The sequence below is a fragment of the Oncorhynchus mykiss genome, chromosome 25, assembly GCF_057628025.1.
Source record: "Oncorhynchus mykiss isolate SJ-2025 chromosome 25, ASM5762802v1, whole genome shotgun sequence".
Taxonomy (NCBI): domain Eukaryota; kingdom Metazoa; phylum Chordata; class Actinopteri; order Salmoniformes; family Salmonidae; genus Oncorhynchus; species Oncorhynchus mykiss.
Genome location: NC_143046.1, coordinates 59,445,937 through 59,460,754, shown reverse-complemented (window position 1 = coordinate 59,460,754; position 14,818 = coordinate 59,445,937). Strand labels below are relative to the sequence as shown.

General features: G+C 43.8%; 1 protein-coding gene across 7 annotated transcripts in view; it reads left to right on the top strand.

Annotated features, from left to right (window-relative positions):
• The window catches only part of LOC110505383 (myelin transcription factor 1-like protein), a 144,257-nt gene that overhangs the window by 104,064 nt on the left and 25,375 nt on the right, over positions 1-14,818 (top strand). For all 7 annotated transcript variants that reach the window (XR_016491910.1, XM_036962448.2, XM_090220651.1 and 4 more), the window contains exons 8-12: positions 2,393-2,527; positions 7,632-7,722; positions 9,298-9,408; positions 10,185-10,411; positions 11,314-11,579. Coding sequence is in view for 6 of the 7 variants with exons in the window: in XM_036962448.2 (XP_036818343.1) it covers positions 2,393-2,527; positions 7,632-7,722; positions 9,298-9,408; positions 10,185-10,411; positions 11,314-11,579 (830 nt within the window). In the remaining variant the exon portion in view is untranslated. The remainder of the gene's footprint in view (positions 1-2,392; positions 2,528-7,631; positions 7,723-9,297; positions 9,409-10,184; positions 10,412-11,313; positions 11,580-14,818) is intronic.

The window sequence follows — 14,818 nt, the reverse complement described above, 5'->3', positions numbered from 1 at the left end:
ACAGAATCGGCGGTATGAATATCCGCAAACACAGTTCACTTTCATTGTAGCCACATAAAAACAGCATGATCATTTTGCTCATTGTATATGTACAGTAATTCCTTCTCGCAAGTATCTACTCGCTCTCCTCTTCTCACCTTATCCCTTCGCTTGTGAACTTCAGTGCACAACACATCAGCCATCTATGACTCGGCGAAAAAAACATTCCGAGCCAAACCTTCATATCATGACCGCTAACCGCTAACGTTACACACAGCTTACATCGTTGTCATGTCATAGTCAACATAGCTACAAGAACTAACGCGTTAGTAAACCTGCTACAATCATGTAGTACAGTGTACAGTCAGTCACACCCGCGGGCCCTGGTGGCAATAAATTAATAAAACCAAACTAGTGTTGAATAGCCATAGCCAGCTAGCTAACATAGCATCTCTCTCTGTTTGAGCCGGGTGTTTGAGTAGGGTAAACTAGCTAGCTGCATTTGCTAGCTAAGTGAAAGTTTTAAAAAATATAACCAAATATGGCTATGTCTCTCTCTCTCTCTCTCTCTCTCTCTCTCTCTCTCTCTCTCTTTTGCTTCTCCTTAATTAATTTGTTAAGAACTGTTCAACTATTGTCTTTCTCTCTCTGAGTAAACTAATCACCACATTTTATGCACTGCAGTGCTAGCTAGCTGTAGCTAATGCTTTCAGTACTTCGTTGTCTGATCCTTTGACTAGGTGGACAGCATGTAAATTCATGCTGCACGAGCTCTGATAGGTCTGATAGGACGTTCTCCGGAATTTGTCATAATTACTGTGTAAGTCTATGAAAGGAAGTGAGAGCCATGAGCCTCCTGGGTTTTGTATTGAAGTCAATGTACCCAGAGGAGGACAGAAGCCAGCTGTCCTCTGGCTACACCATGGTACTACCCTACAGAGTGCTGTTGAGGCTACTGAAGACCTTCATTGCAAAACAGTATGTTTTAATCAATTATTTTGTGATGTGAATATATTTAGGATAGTTCTTTCTAAAAAGGATAACTTTCTTAATGTTTCAGTATTTCTATTTTTATGAAATTCACTGGGGATGGTCCTCCCCTTCCTCTGGGGAGCCTCCACTGCTGTCTCGTCCTCTCTATTGTTCTCTCTGTCTTTTTTTGTCTCTGTCTTTTCCTCCCTCTCTCTTTACCACGCCGTCTTCCTGTGTCTGTGTTTATTTTGGTTATTCAGTAAGTGGTGGAGGTGAAGGTCATTGAAGCCTTTCAAACTTGACTTAGCAGACTATCTCTCTGTGATCCTGCCTTTCTCTGACTTCCCTCTCTTTCTCTGTCTTTCTCGCTCTAACCCTCTCTCTCTCTCTCTCTCTCTCTCTCTCTCTCTCTCTCTCTCTCTCTCTCTCTCTCTCTTTCTCCCGCTTTGACTGTCACTCTGTGGAAGATGTGAAAGGAAATGCATCCCCTCTCTCTCTTTTGCTCTTTACCCTTTTCCTCCCCCTCTCCCCCTTACCGTACCAAATATTTTCATAGACTTAAATGGCGCACGGAACATCTATTATTTCTGTGTTTTTGTGTTTCACAAACAGCTTATCAGCCAAGGAACAGTTGAGATCCTTACTATCATTTTATGGAATTCCAAATATACATTGTATTTGCAGTGTATTTGAGTGTAGCTACTGAATATCCTAACACCAAAGAACTATCCATGATCTTGTTACCCGGTTGAAGACATTTGAAGGTGGGCTGTTGCACCTGATGCCGGTTGGCATGTGATGCCATCGCTGCTTTTGGATGGTAACACTATCTGATTGAGTTTGGAGGAATAGAGAGGGTAAGGTTGGGCAAGGGAAAGACAATCCCCTCCGGTGTGCATGTGTGCGTGTCTTATTTTGACCAATAATGACCTTCAGTACAAATAATTGGTTGAAGAAAATCTGACTTACTTTGTCTTGGACATGGCAACACATGCTCTTTGCTGCTACAGTTGTGGCTTTATTCAACAAGATTTTGTCTAGTGGTGTGAAATATGTTCTGTTACTATGGCGATGATATACTGTAGCTAACCTTATGTTATGTTCCCGCAAGGTCCCATGTCGGCTTAGTGAAATCAGTGGCAGGTTTGTGATACTGCTTTTAGCCTCGACAATTCTTCAAATGACGTTGTTTGGTTGCTGTGGTTATAAGCATTCTCGCACTAGCAGCACACTGTTCAAGATGACTTTCACCTCGTTCTGACAGGGTCACTGGGTTTGCTGGAAGTGTTAAAATGTGCTGCTTTCAATGAAGCAAGCTAATTTCTCTCTCTCTCTCTCTCTTTCTCTCTCTCTCTCTTTCTCTCTCTCTCTCTCTATCTCTCTCTCTATATATCTCTCTCCCTCCCTTTCTCTCTCTGCACCTATGTTTTTGTGTGTTTAGATTCATCGCGTGGAGACAAGAAAGAGAGCCGGTGCCCGACACCGGGCTGTGATGGCACAGGTCACGTGACGGGGTTGTACCCTCACCATCGGAGCCTGTCTGGCTGTCCACACAAAGACAGGGTTCCACCTGAAAGTAAGAACTGCACTTTCACACTTTACTTAAGTGTACCATTCTGGGGTAAATTCAGTTTCAGTTCAGTCTGTTTCAAACTCTGGAATTGAAATTGAATTGACACTGCTTATAAAGCCAGTGGCTCTCAGTTTATTGCAGGGTTTGTTTGATGTATTGCATTGCAAGGTCTGCATGTTTTGGTTTCTCTGTGTTTCTGTCTGAATGCTGTGTGTTTATTGTGGCTGATCTTCGTTTGTTATGGCTGCTCTGTGTTTGCTAGACAGGTGGGGACTGCGCTGGGAGGTCATGCGGGCTACAGCTGCTCTCCTGGCATTACCTTTGCATGCATGGGGTCATGGATTTGCTTGTGTTAGTCTATGACTGATTACCTGTCCAGTCTACTGTGCAATGATGGGGGGGAAACAAGGCCTCAGAGATGAGTGGCAGAGTACAGCAGTGAATGGTGGGACTGTTCTAGCACTGTCTACCAATGAGTTAACATCACTCATTCTTGCTGACCAACAGCCAGTGCTTCACAGCACTTGACATTCCCACCCACTGTTGGATAAAGATAATTTATTTTACTTAAGCAACTTTTTTTTTTGCATGTTACTGTACTTTGACTCCCTAAATTCATATGATGTTTACCTCACAAAGTAAGACATAATTAAGATCATGATTTATAAAACTCTCTTCTGCTTGGTGACACTGTTAAGTGCCTGTAGAAAAGTCAACTGTCTCTGTCTGGCAATAGTCACCAGCAGTGAGTAAGACTGAGTACGCCTATCAATCTCCCCCGCACAATAAACCCCATAAAGTTATTTCTATTCTTTGCTCAATTAAATTCAGTTGAATAAAAGAGAAGTATTATGGCTTTTTGCAGCAGATCAACTGCAGCGGCGATAAACATTAGCCCTCAGCGAATAGGCACCCCAGTTATTTGGTTTCATTCACCTTGTGCAAACTTCTCAATAAACTCTCTTCAACACGTGCTATTAACCCAGAGTCAGAAGATTACGTTATGACCTGCCATGACCCAGACTGCCATTAAAATAATAGCTTTTTTTTTATAATGGCACATAAATCATTTAACATAAGACATGGCCTTATAAAGTAGCCAGTTATCAGACATGTCTTTTTTTGCTTTGAGTACCATGCTTAGAGCTAACAGTTTTCCCTGACCTTGTGACCTTACCAGGAAAAAACTCCTGGGCCTAGCTATAGCCTAGTTATAGCACCAAGGTATAATAAATGTGTACTCCTAGAGGTTTAGGATGGGGAGAGTTTTTGACCTTGAGGGTGCAAACCCCAAAATGGGTTTTAAAATAGGCTTCGATCGATTGTCATAGGATCTTTTGGAGGTAACGTCCGTGTTCCCTCTCCTATTTCTTATTTGTGTTGGTTAAGCTGACGTTTTGGAAAAATAGCATAAATGTTTCATTTTGGAATTAAATCATGTTCATTCTAATTGCAACTCACAGTGTGACTACGCAGAAAAGGGTCATTGTAAGGAAATAACACACACACACACTCACTCACACACACGCACATACACAGACAGGTATGTGAGGTATCGACAGAACTCTGCTTTATAATCCATTATCCGCCATGGAGCAGCTAGCCACAAAGTTTCTCTCTGACCATCAGTGGTCAATAGCCTCTCAGTGCAGACAGACTCAAATGTCCTCTACACACACACACACACACACACACACACACACACACACACACACACACACACACACACACACACACACACACACACACCCACACCACACCTGCTGACAGCGAGGAGGCAGAGAGAGATAAAAGCCCGCCCGTCTATTAACACATTTACAGTGTAGTGGACAATAGATTATTAATGCAAGGTCTTCATTTAGCAATCACACAGCGCACAAGACACTTCCTAGGGAAATCTAGGATATTAAAATGAAGCGACGCTACAAGTTCATTTTCGTGTTTGCTCAGTGTTGAATGTCAAATATTTAAGCCGCTCATAACAGATCTTTGTTTTTGTTCCTGAAAGTGGTGTACCTATGAATGAGAGTACAAAACACAATACCTCTGTAGCATACACTTTTCAGGAATCACTGCTTTTTTATTTTTGTGAAATGTTCCACGATGCTCTAAGCATACAGTGAATGAGGACAGGCAAATCCAACCATTTCCAGTCATTATAACTGTTTCTTTGTCATGGTCAGGGAAAGTAGTGATATAATCTAACATAATGTATTGGCTCTCGGCGTGTTGAGGTGGAGGGACTTGCCCAATTAGCTCTTCTGAGCTCGAATTAGTATGCCAGAGAGTGAGGATGACGAGGGTCAGAGTGTAAGGGGGTGATAATGATGAAGCTGACGCAAAGAACAGTTTTAACCCATACAGGAGGGCGTCTTTCTGGCCCCTCTCCTCACCCCCTCCCCTCTGGTGGTTCTCAACCGGGGTCCCTTAGAGACGTCCGTGGACAGATCATTACTCTAATTGGCTGCCGTGGGGAGAGCAGACTATACTTCCACTCCTATTTGATATATCTTTAACCAAAGCCTAAAGAATTGTGTGTCCACAGGTGTGGAAGGAAGCTAAAGTAATCCCACTGCCTAAAAATAGTTAAGCACCCTTTGCAGGCTCTAACAGCCGCCGAATCAGTTTGCTGCCTGTTCTTAGTAAGCTGATGGAGTTAACTACTGACCTTCAGCAGTCATAATATAGAGAAGGGCACTCAACTTCTACTGCACTGACTCAGATGACTGATGATTGGTTAAAATAAATGTATAAATAAGATGATAGTTGGAGCTGTATTGTTAGATACAGTGCAGCCTTTGGTGTTATTGATCATAAATTGTTATTTATGGCTTTACATCACCTGCCATCACATGGTTGGAGAGTTACTTATCCAATAGAACCCAGAAAGTGTTCTTCAATGGAAGCTTCTCTAACATCTGATATGTAAAGGGCGGTGTCCCTCTAGACAGTTGCCTTGTGCTGTTACTCTTCTCTATTTTTACCAATGATTTGCCACTGGTCAAGCTTGAATGGCTATGTATGTGGAGGATTCCACACTCTATAGGTCAGAACCCAAAGCCAGTGAGCTCACTAACATTCTAAATAAGGAAACCACGCATCTTAACACCCGCCTGCTTAACCCGTTCAACGGACAACCGAGGTCAGACTGCAGGCACCCGGCCTGACACAAGGAGTCGCTAGAGCGCAATGAGCCAAGTAAAGCCCCTATTTCCAAACCCTCCCCTAAACCCGGATGACGCTGGGCCAATTGCGTGCCGCCCTATAGGAATCCCGATCACGGCCAGTTGTGATACAGCCTGGGATCAAACCCAGGTCTGTAGTGACGCCTCTAGCACTGCGGATGCAGTGCTTAAACCGCTGTGTCACTCGGGAGACCCCGATGTTCTGTGCTTTTGACACATAAATCAACTGTACTAGTTGTTCTGGCTCTGGTCTTGTCCCATCTTGATTGCTGTCTGCTAATCAAGTGTAGCAAAGAAAGATGTAGCAAAACTGCAGCTGGCTCAAAACAGAGCAGCATGCCTTTAACAGTACATACAGAACTAACATCAACAACCTGCATTCCAGTCTTTCCCGGTTGAGGGTTGACGAGAGATCAACTTCTCTTCTAGTTTTTCGGAGAGATATTATTGCGATGAAAATTCCAGATTGTCTGCATAATCAAATAACATACATCTCAGACACCCGTACATACCCCACAAGACATGCCACAAGAGGCCTCTTCACAGTCCCCAAGTCCTAAACGGATTCACGGCAACAGTAATATGCAGAGCCATGATCACATGGAACTCCCTTCCATCTCCTATTACTCAAGTAAAAGTAAAATGACCTTAAAAAAAATCTATAAAAAAAAACATCCCATGGCAGGGACTGTAAAATGACACACACACAAACAAACACACACGCACACGCACACACGCAGACACACTATCACACTGTACCGCACACAATCTACATATTTTCCTTTAGTTGTATTGTTTGTATATTGTTGTATTTTGAAATTGACGGACTGCTCTTGTCTAGCAGTGTCTCTGTGTTTTGTTACTTGTCGTGTTTTATGTTTTTGACTGTAACCCATTTGACTGTTTTAATGGTAAATGCTATCAAAGGCAGGAGCATCTTAAAACGGGTGGATGTATAGGAGTATATATAAGAGTATAGTCTACAGTATACACTGTATATAGAAAAATAAATATACTGTATGTGTCTGGCACGATCCGTGAATAACTGGCATGTCTTCTGTTGCATTATCCGTTGGCTACTTGTTCTGTTCTCTGCATGCCTCAAGCTGCCTCTGGTATATGTCTCTGGCTATGTCCTAGGCTAGTATTCTTATACCCATGTCAGACAGACGATTTGGTGTGTTACCGGCATAAGAAAATATGGCAATATTTATATGACCCCCTTTGAAACAGCCCCTTTCCTTCGAACCTATTTGTAGGTTTTCCCCTTTTATACATATCAGCTGGTAACTGGCAAATTGGGACAGATGGGAGGTGTTGTTAAACCATGGGTGCTGTTTTCAGTTCAAATTAGGGAGGTTTTAAGCAAGTGTTAAACAAGTGAAGTGTTCATGAATTTACCTGCAAAAAAAAGCAGAGAACCATTCACACAGATCCAATACCTGTATTTTGGTTTCAGGGTCTGTGAAAATGCAGGAATCACGACAAGCTCTTTAGGTGGCTTTTGTTTTCCCATGTGTTTTATGCCATACCCCTTTCAGATATATGAAAAGGCTGGTATAAAAATGCAGGCATGTTAAATTAGTGGGATTTTGGTCTGTGTATAAAAGGGATTTTAGATGGCTTCTTCTTCGCAATACTCTCCATCTTCAATCAACACTGATTTCAAAAGGCTATAGCAGTGAAACCAGTATGGTGGCAATAACAAACACTGTCTGCCCTTTCAGGCTGTACTGCTCTATAGGGAGGAGGAAGGAGGTCATCTCAAATTGCTGGCACAGATCCTAATGATAACGATGATGATAATACCAAGCTGCTCAACCTCTCACACACTAATGATACTGTCTGGTTGTGTGGGCTTCTAACCTTCCCTATCTCTCTCTATCGCTCTCCTGTATGTCTGTTTGTCTGTCTGTGTGAAGTCCTTGCTATGTATGAGAATGTTCTTAAGTGTCCTACACTGGGCTGCACGGGACGCGGCCATGTCAATAGCAACAGAAACTCCCACAGAAGGTGAGTCGCCCAACAGGACTGGCAGCCATCTTGGGAAATGCCAGGATCATCTGTGTTACGTCCATCTTTTGTTCAGTTGGAGATTTTATTTCTTTCCCTCCAATGACGGGTTGTTACTTTATCCTTGTTTCTTTCCTCTTTATCAATATATTTTATTTATTAAGTGTTTTACTTGACATTCATGATCATTTCTTTCACTTTGTTTATGTTCTATTTATTTTCTCAAGTGTTTATTGTTTGATTGATTTATTTTATTTGTATCATCTACTTGCCAATAATTTTGTGTTTGTATATTGTTGCACAAATGTCACTATTTTTATTGATTGCGATGGAAAAGGGGCTTACAGAAGTATTTGGCTTTGGATATCTCAGTTACCACAACCACACCTAATTATGTGGTTGCTTGTCTAAGGCTACATTTGGAGTCACGCGTGAAATGCTGTAATCCACACCTCTGATGAAAGAATCACAGATCAAGGCTTCCGGGAGAGAAGCTGTGTGTATGGGTGTTGGTATTGAGAGTGGAACTGAAATAGCCGTGTGCTCCCCTCTCCTGTCACACGGCTAGAGAGCGAGAGGTGAGAGAGAAAGAGAGAGAGGAGGGGAGCAGATCAGAGCGGGAAAGAATGAAAGGAGAGAGAAGGATGAGAATGAGTGGAGTGTCACCCACAGCAGATTTTGTGAGAGTCAGGGTGTATCAGCAGCCATTAGCACCTCTCTACCACTCTGGCAGGAGGGCTACAGACCTGGGAAGACTGGAGCTCTCTCTAGCTGAGCACAGTGTCACTCACACACTGACACTCAGACAGGCATGCACACACATACTCACACACATAGACACACGGTACAGACACACACACAGACATGCACACGCTCAACTTATCAGACAGTCGTGTACACTAACACACTCACACGCACTTGCAAATCACACACACACACACACCTAAATGAACACCTACTAACTGATACTCACACCTCGAGAAGACACCTCTCCCTCCACCTGCGCTGGTTCAGGGCCATGATCTGAATAACCTCTCTACTGGGACTTGAAGCCTCTTTTACACTTCACAACATTTATAAAGAAGAATTTGTGAAATTACATATAATGATCAGAGCCTTTGTTAAATGTGGTTGATTGGCAGTATCTCAAACAGCTGTGCTGCAATAACATGTCCTTTATTAACCTTGGGAGTTTGGTGTGTGTGTTTTGGGAGGTTGTTTGGCCGGTGTGTTTGTGTGGATTGGGTAGCACGGACATTGATTGTGTTGGTTTATCCTCTGAATCCACTCAACCAAAAAAAGCAATCTGTTATAATAACCAACTGCGTTGTTGTCATTTAAAACGTTTGATGAAAATATATGATATTGGAAATTAACCAAAAACTCATTGAAAGGCAGGTAGGTAGATGGATTATCAGTTAGACAGACAGACAAACAGACACGCTGGCAAACCAGCAGGCAGACAGACAGGTGGTCAGAGATGCATTGAATGGGACCATTATATTGGTTCAGATATGATCAGCCTCACCTCCATTACTGGTTGTCATACTCATCCCCCCTCTGTTGTCCTTTCAGCCTGTCGGGGTGTCCAATCGCTGCAGCAGAGAAGCTGGCTAAAGCCCAGGAGAAGAGCATCGGGTGCGATGGCTCCTCCAAGTCTAACCAGGGCTCTGACCGAGTGCTCAGGTACTGTTCACTGCTCACCACACCACACTCAGCTTCCATAGGGACCACCTCACTGGTAGATGCAGTGTCCAACGGCCTGAATATATTAATTTAATACTTTACCAGGGTTGGGTTTCATTCATTTTCAAATTATTTTACTCTTCCTGAATTTGAATGGAATTGGCCCCATTCCGGAGCACTACATTATATCCTACCTTACTATAACTCAGCTTGCATTAGTCAGTCAATGTTGGAAGGTTTTCTTAATTATTGTATTATAGATTTTCATATTTCTTTATGTCTGTTTGATTTCTTGATCTTTTGATCTCTCAGACAGTTATCGTTTGGAGACGCTCCACATTCATTTTCTTGTTTATGAAGTGAAAGCCTTTATTGGGTTATAAAGAGCTGAATCATTTCAACAAAAGTTGTTTTGATATGCAATGGTAGATATAACATTTCTATCCAATTAGACTTCATCACTAATTAAAGCTCTGATAGTTTCTAGATAAAAACATTTTTGTAAAATAATATCAGAGAAAATGCATGGCTTTAAATATGAGTTGTGTTTGGGTGAGACATTTTCAGGAAACAGCATAGACATGTAGCTTAGATGAACTTAAAGCTAAATCCAAGGATTCTCTTAGGCTAGAGTTGACTGTTGCCTTGCCTTTTCCCTTTTCTACGTTCCCCTCCCCTTTCCCACCCCCTCTTCTCCCTTCCCCCTCCCCTCCCCTGCGTGATGTTTGGTGCCTCTGCTCTGTCCAACCTACACCCCCTCGTGGTTTATTTTCCAGGCCTATGTGCTTTGTGAAACAGCTGGAGATCCCTCAGTACGGCTACAAGAACAACGTGTCCACCAGCACGCCACGCTCCAACCTGGCCAAGGAGCTGGAGAAGTACTCCAAGACCAGCTTTGACTACAGCAGCTTCACAGACAGCAGCCATGGCAACAATGTCTACGGCAAACGGGCCATCGCACCCAAGCTCCAAGGCAGGGACACTTCTCCTAAAGGATATGATGGTACAGTCCATCTTTCTGGCACTTCAGCTTTATCTGTTACCTACTTTATTGTTGTTCAGGTAGTCAATATGAATATTGTGTCAGTAGAATAATGAATATCCTTGCTTCTGTGGTTTGGTTTATGAATGGTCTGCATTCCAAGCCTTTATTCTCCACAGATTCATTGTATTTTGTGCCCAGTCTTTCCAAATTCACCAATATTTTTACTTCCCAAAATCCTTATTGTTGAATGCATCCCCCACAGCCAAACTTGTAATGAATACTGAGGTAGAAAAAGGTGTAGATTCACACGCAGAGCGCGGCAGGTGTTTATTTCGCCTTCGCAGGAGGCAGGAATCGTGGTCACAGGCAGGCAATGGTCATACACAGGCAGGCAATGGTCATACACAGGTAGGCAATGGTCATACACAGGCAGGCAATGGTCATACACAGGTAGGCAATGGTCATACACAGGTAGGCAATGGTCATACACAGGTAGGCAATGGTCATACACAGGTAGGCAATGGTCATACACAGGTAGGCAATGGTCATACACAGGTAGGCAATGGTCATACACAGGTAGGCAATGGTCATACGCAGGTAGGCAATGGTCATACACAGGTAGGCAATGGTCATACACAGGTAGGCAATGGTCATACACAGGTAGGCAATGGTCATACACAGGTAGGCAATGGTCATACACAGGTAGGCAATGGTCATACGCAGGTAGGCAATGGTCATACACAGGTAGGCAATTGTCATACACAGGTAGGCAAACAGGCAGATTAATAAAAACATCGCAAGGTTGACAAAAAAAAAAAAAACAGAACCTTACAAAACGACGGTAAGAGTATTTCCACGCCGTGCATTTGTCGATACTTGCGGATGAACTACCCCTATCTCTGTGTGCTTGTGTCCTCCAGTCAAGCGCTACTGTAAGAACTCCAGCTCGGCGAGCAGCCCGAACAGCACCTACGCCCCCAGCAGCAGCAGTAGCAGCCTGAGCTGTGGAGGAGGGGGCGGAGGGGGGGGCAGCAGCGCCAGCTCCACCTGCAGTAAGAGCAGCTTCGACTACACCCACGACATGGAGGCTGCCCACATGGCTGCCAGGGCCATCCTCAACCTGTCCACGCGATGCAGAGAGATGCCCCACGGCCTGGGAGGAAAACCCCAGGACCTCTGCTCTCGGGTAGGAGTTGTTTAGTGACCAACTCTTTATAAAGCCTTCAGAGCTGATACTTTTATGTAGAATCGACATGAGATAATGGGATTGTGTGTAATGTACAATATTCGAAGGACATGAGAGGTTGGACACTACAGGTTTTTTGTTGTTGTTGTTGACATGTAGGTTGACTTTCGGCCAACTGGAAGTATTCAAATACGACTTGACATCCTGTGGTCTAACATAGAGTGTCATAGTATTGGTTAGACCTTTGAATGATTTCCTCGAAACACCTTCCCATCCCACTGCTAGAGGCCTTACTCTCCCAGCTCCAAGCTTCCTCTGTCCTGCCAGGTAATGTGAGCAGTGATGAGTGAGGACGATAGGGTCTCTTTAGCCACGCACACTGGCGCTCTGTTAAAGAGATATCTATGGCTGTGTCTCTCGAATGGCGCTCAGCAGGACAGCTTTATATTTTCCCTCCAGGGATCAGTTGAGGTAGATAGGGAGAACGGTGGGATGGGACGGATCGCCGCCGACACGCCGCGAGCCCAATATGTCATCAGGAGGAGATAAGGCGCCGGTATCCCTGCATTATCAGCATGGAGACGCCGAGCAGGTAAATAGGGAGGCCTTCTGCGTGAGGTAGAGCGGAGTACACTCAGCTGGCAGAAGAGCCTTAACCAATCAGGACTTCCTCTCTCTTCCTCCCTTCCTCTCTGTCCATTTCTGCTCCGTTGGCGAGACAGACAGACAGACAGACAGACAGACAGACAGACAGACAGACAGACAGGAGGCTCCAAGGCAAAGGTAGAGACAGGAAACGTCAGGGAGATTCTCAACCTTCTTTCATCTGAACACCTCCAGTCATGTCATTGCTTTTCTTACATTGTCTGTCTTTCCTCATTTACGTCCATTCCTATCTCTCTGAGTGAAAGCGAGGGAGACTGAGGAATAATCATGAATGCTGAGAGAGAATACATTTGTTTCATTTTAGGAGCTGGAGGAGGCTGGTGGAAGTAATTTGGGGAAGCAGCCACTGACCCCTCCCGCTCTCTCTTGCCCCACCTCCTCCCAGCAACAGGGGACCGGGGCTATCTGGGGGTCAGATGACAATCATGTGGTCCGTGAGGAAACAAACATGCTCGTTAACGCACAATGACACACATACTGTATATGCATATTAATTTGAAGCACACACATACCATGCCACATGAAAATATCTCTCTCTCTCTTTCCTGCTGATAGCTTTTAGCCTTGCCTCAAAGTTTCTCTCTCTTCATTCCACATGCCCATAACCATATTGGTTGGAGTGGCGGCAACGATATAGTAAATTAATATATTAATATATGATGCATATTAAATTAATATAGGGGAAACACTGATGTCTATCTTTGGTCTACAAAGGCTGATTCTGTTTTGTCACCATAATAGCGTCAAACTCCAACGATCCTGAATCCAGTAACATATTGTCCAGAGCATGAAAAAAAAAACTAGCTTGAGCTACTACAGTTGAAGTCGGAAGTTTACATACACCTTAGCCAAATACATTTGTTTTAAGAAGGTGAAATGTCAGAATAATAGTAGAGAGAATTATTTCTTTCAGCTTTTATTTCTTTCATCACATTCCCAGTGGGTCAGAAGTTTACATGCACTCAATTAGTATTTGGTAGCATTGCCTTTAAATTGTTTAACTTGGATCAAACGTTTTAGGTAGCCTTGTACAAGCTTCCCACAGTAAGTTGGGTGAAATTTGGCCCACTCCTCCTGACAGAGCTGGTGTAACTGATTCAGGTTTGTAGTCCTCCTTGCTCGCAGAAGCTTTTTCAGTTCTGCCCATAAATGTTTTATAGGATTGTGGTCAGGGCTTGGTGACGGCCACTCCAATACCTTGACTTTATTGTCCTTAAGCCATTTTGCCACAACTTTGGAAGAATGCTTGGTGTCATTGTCCATTTGGAAGACCCATTTGCGACCAAGCTTTAACTTCCTGAGTGATGTCTTGAGTCTGGCTTTTTTATGGCGGTTTTGGAGCAGTGGCTTCTTCCTTGCTGAGCGGCCTTTCAGGTTATGTCAATATAGGACTCGTTTTACTGTGGATGTAGATACTTTGTACCTATTTCCTCCAACATCTTCACAAGGTCCTTTGCTGTTGTTCTGGGATTGATTTGCACTTTTCGCACCAAAGTACGTTAATCTCTAGGAGACCGAGCGCATCTCCTTCCTGAGCGGTATGACGGCTGCGTGGTCCCATGGCGTTTATACTTGCATACTATTGTTTGTACAGATGAACGTGGTACCTTCAGGCGTTTGGAAATTGCTCCCAAGGATGAACCAGACTTGTGGAAGTCTATAAAAAAAATCTGAGGTCTTGGCTGATTTCTTTTGATTTTCCCATGATGTCAAGCAAAGAGGGACTGAGTTTGAAGGTAGGCCTTGAAATACAGCCACAGGTACACCTCCAATTGACTCAAATTATGTCAATTAGCCTAAGCTTCTAAAGCCATTTCTAGAATTTTCCAAGCTGTTTAAAGGCACAGTCAACTTAGTGTATGTAAACTTCTGACCCATTGGAATTGTGATACAGTGAATTACAAGTGAAACAATCTGTCTGTAAACAATTGTTGGAAAGATTACTTGTGTCATGCACAAAGTAGATGTGCCTTGCTCAGGGTCAAAACGACAGATTTTTACATTGTCAGCTTGAGAATTAGTTCCAGCAACCTTTCGGTTACTGGCCCAACACTGGAAGCAGACCCCAGTACCCTAACCTCTGAGCCCAGAAGACTATACAAGCATACAGTATGTGCGTCACAAAGTGTCATAGTATTGGTTAGACCTTTGAATGATTTCCTCGAAACACCTTCCCATCCCACTGCTAGAGGCCTTACTCTCCCAGCTCCAAGCTTCCTCTGTCCTGCCAGGTAATGTGAGCAGTGATGAGTGAGGACGATAGGGTCTCTTTAGCCACGCACACTGGCGCTCTGTTAAAGAGATATCTATGGCTGTGTCTCTCGAATGGCGCTCAGCAGGACAGCTTTATATTTTCCCTCCAGGGATCAGTTGAGGTAGATAGGGAGAACGGTGGGATGGGACGGATCGCCGCCGACACGCCGCGAGCCCAATATGTCATCAGGAGGAGATAAGGCGCCGGTATCCCTGCATTATCAGCATGGAGACGCCGAGCAGGTAAATAGGGAGGCCTTCTGCGTGAGGTAGAGCGGAGTACACTCAGCTGGCAGAAGAGCCTTAACCAATCAGGACTT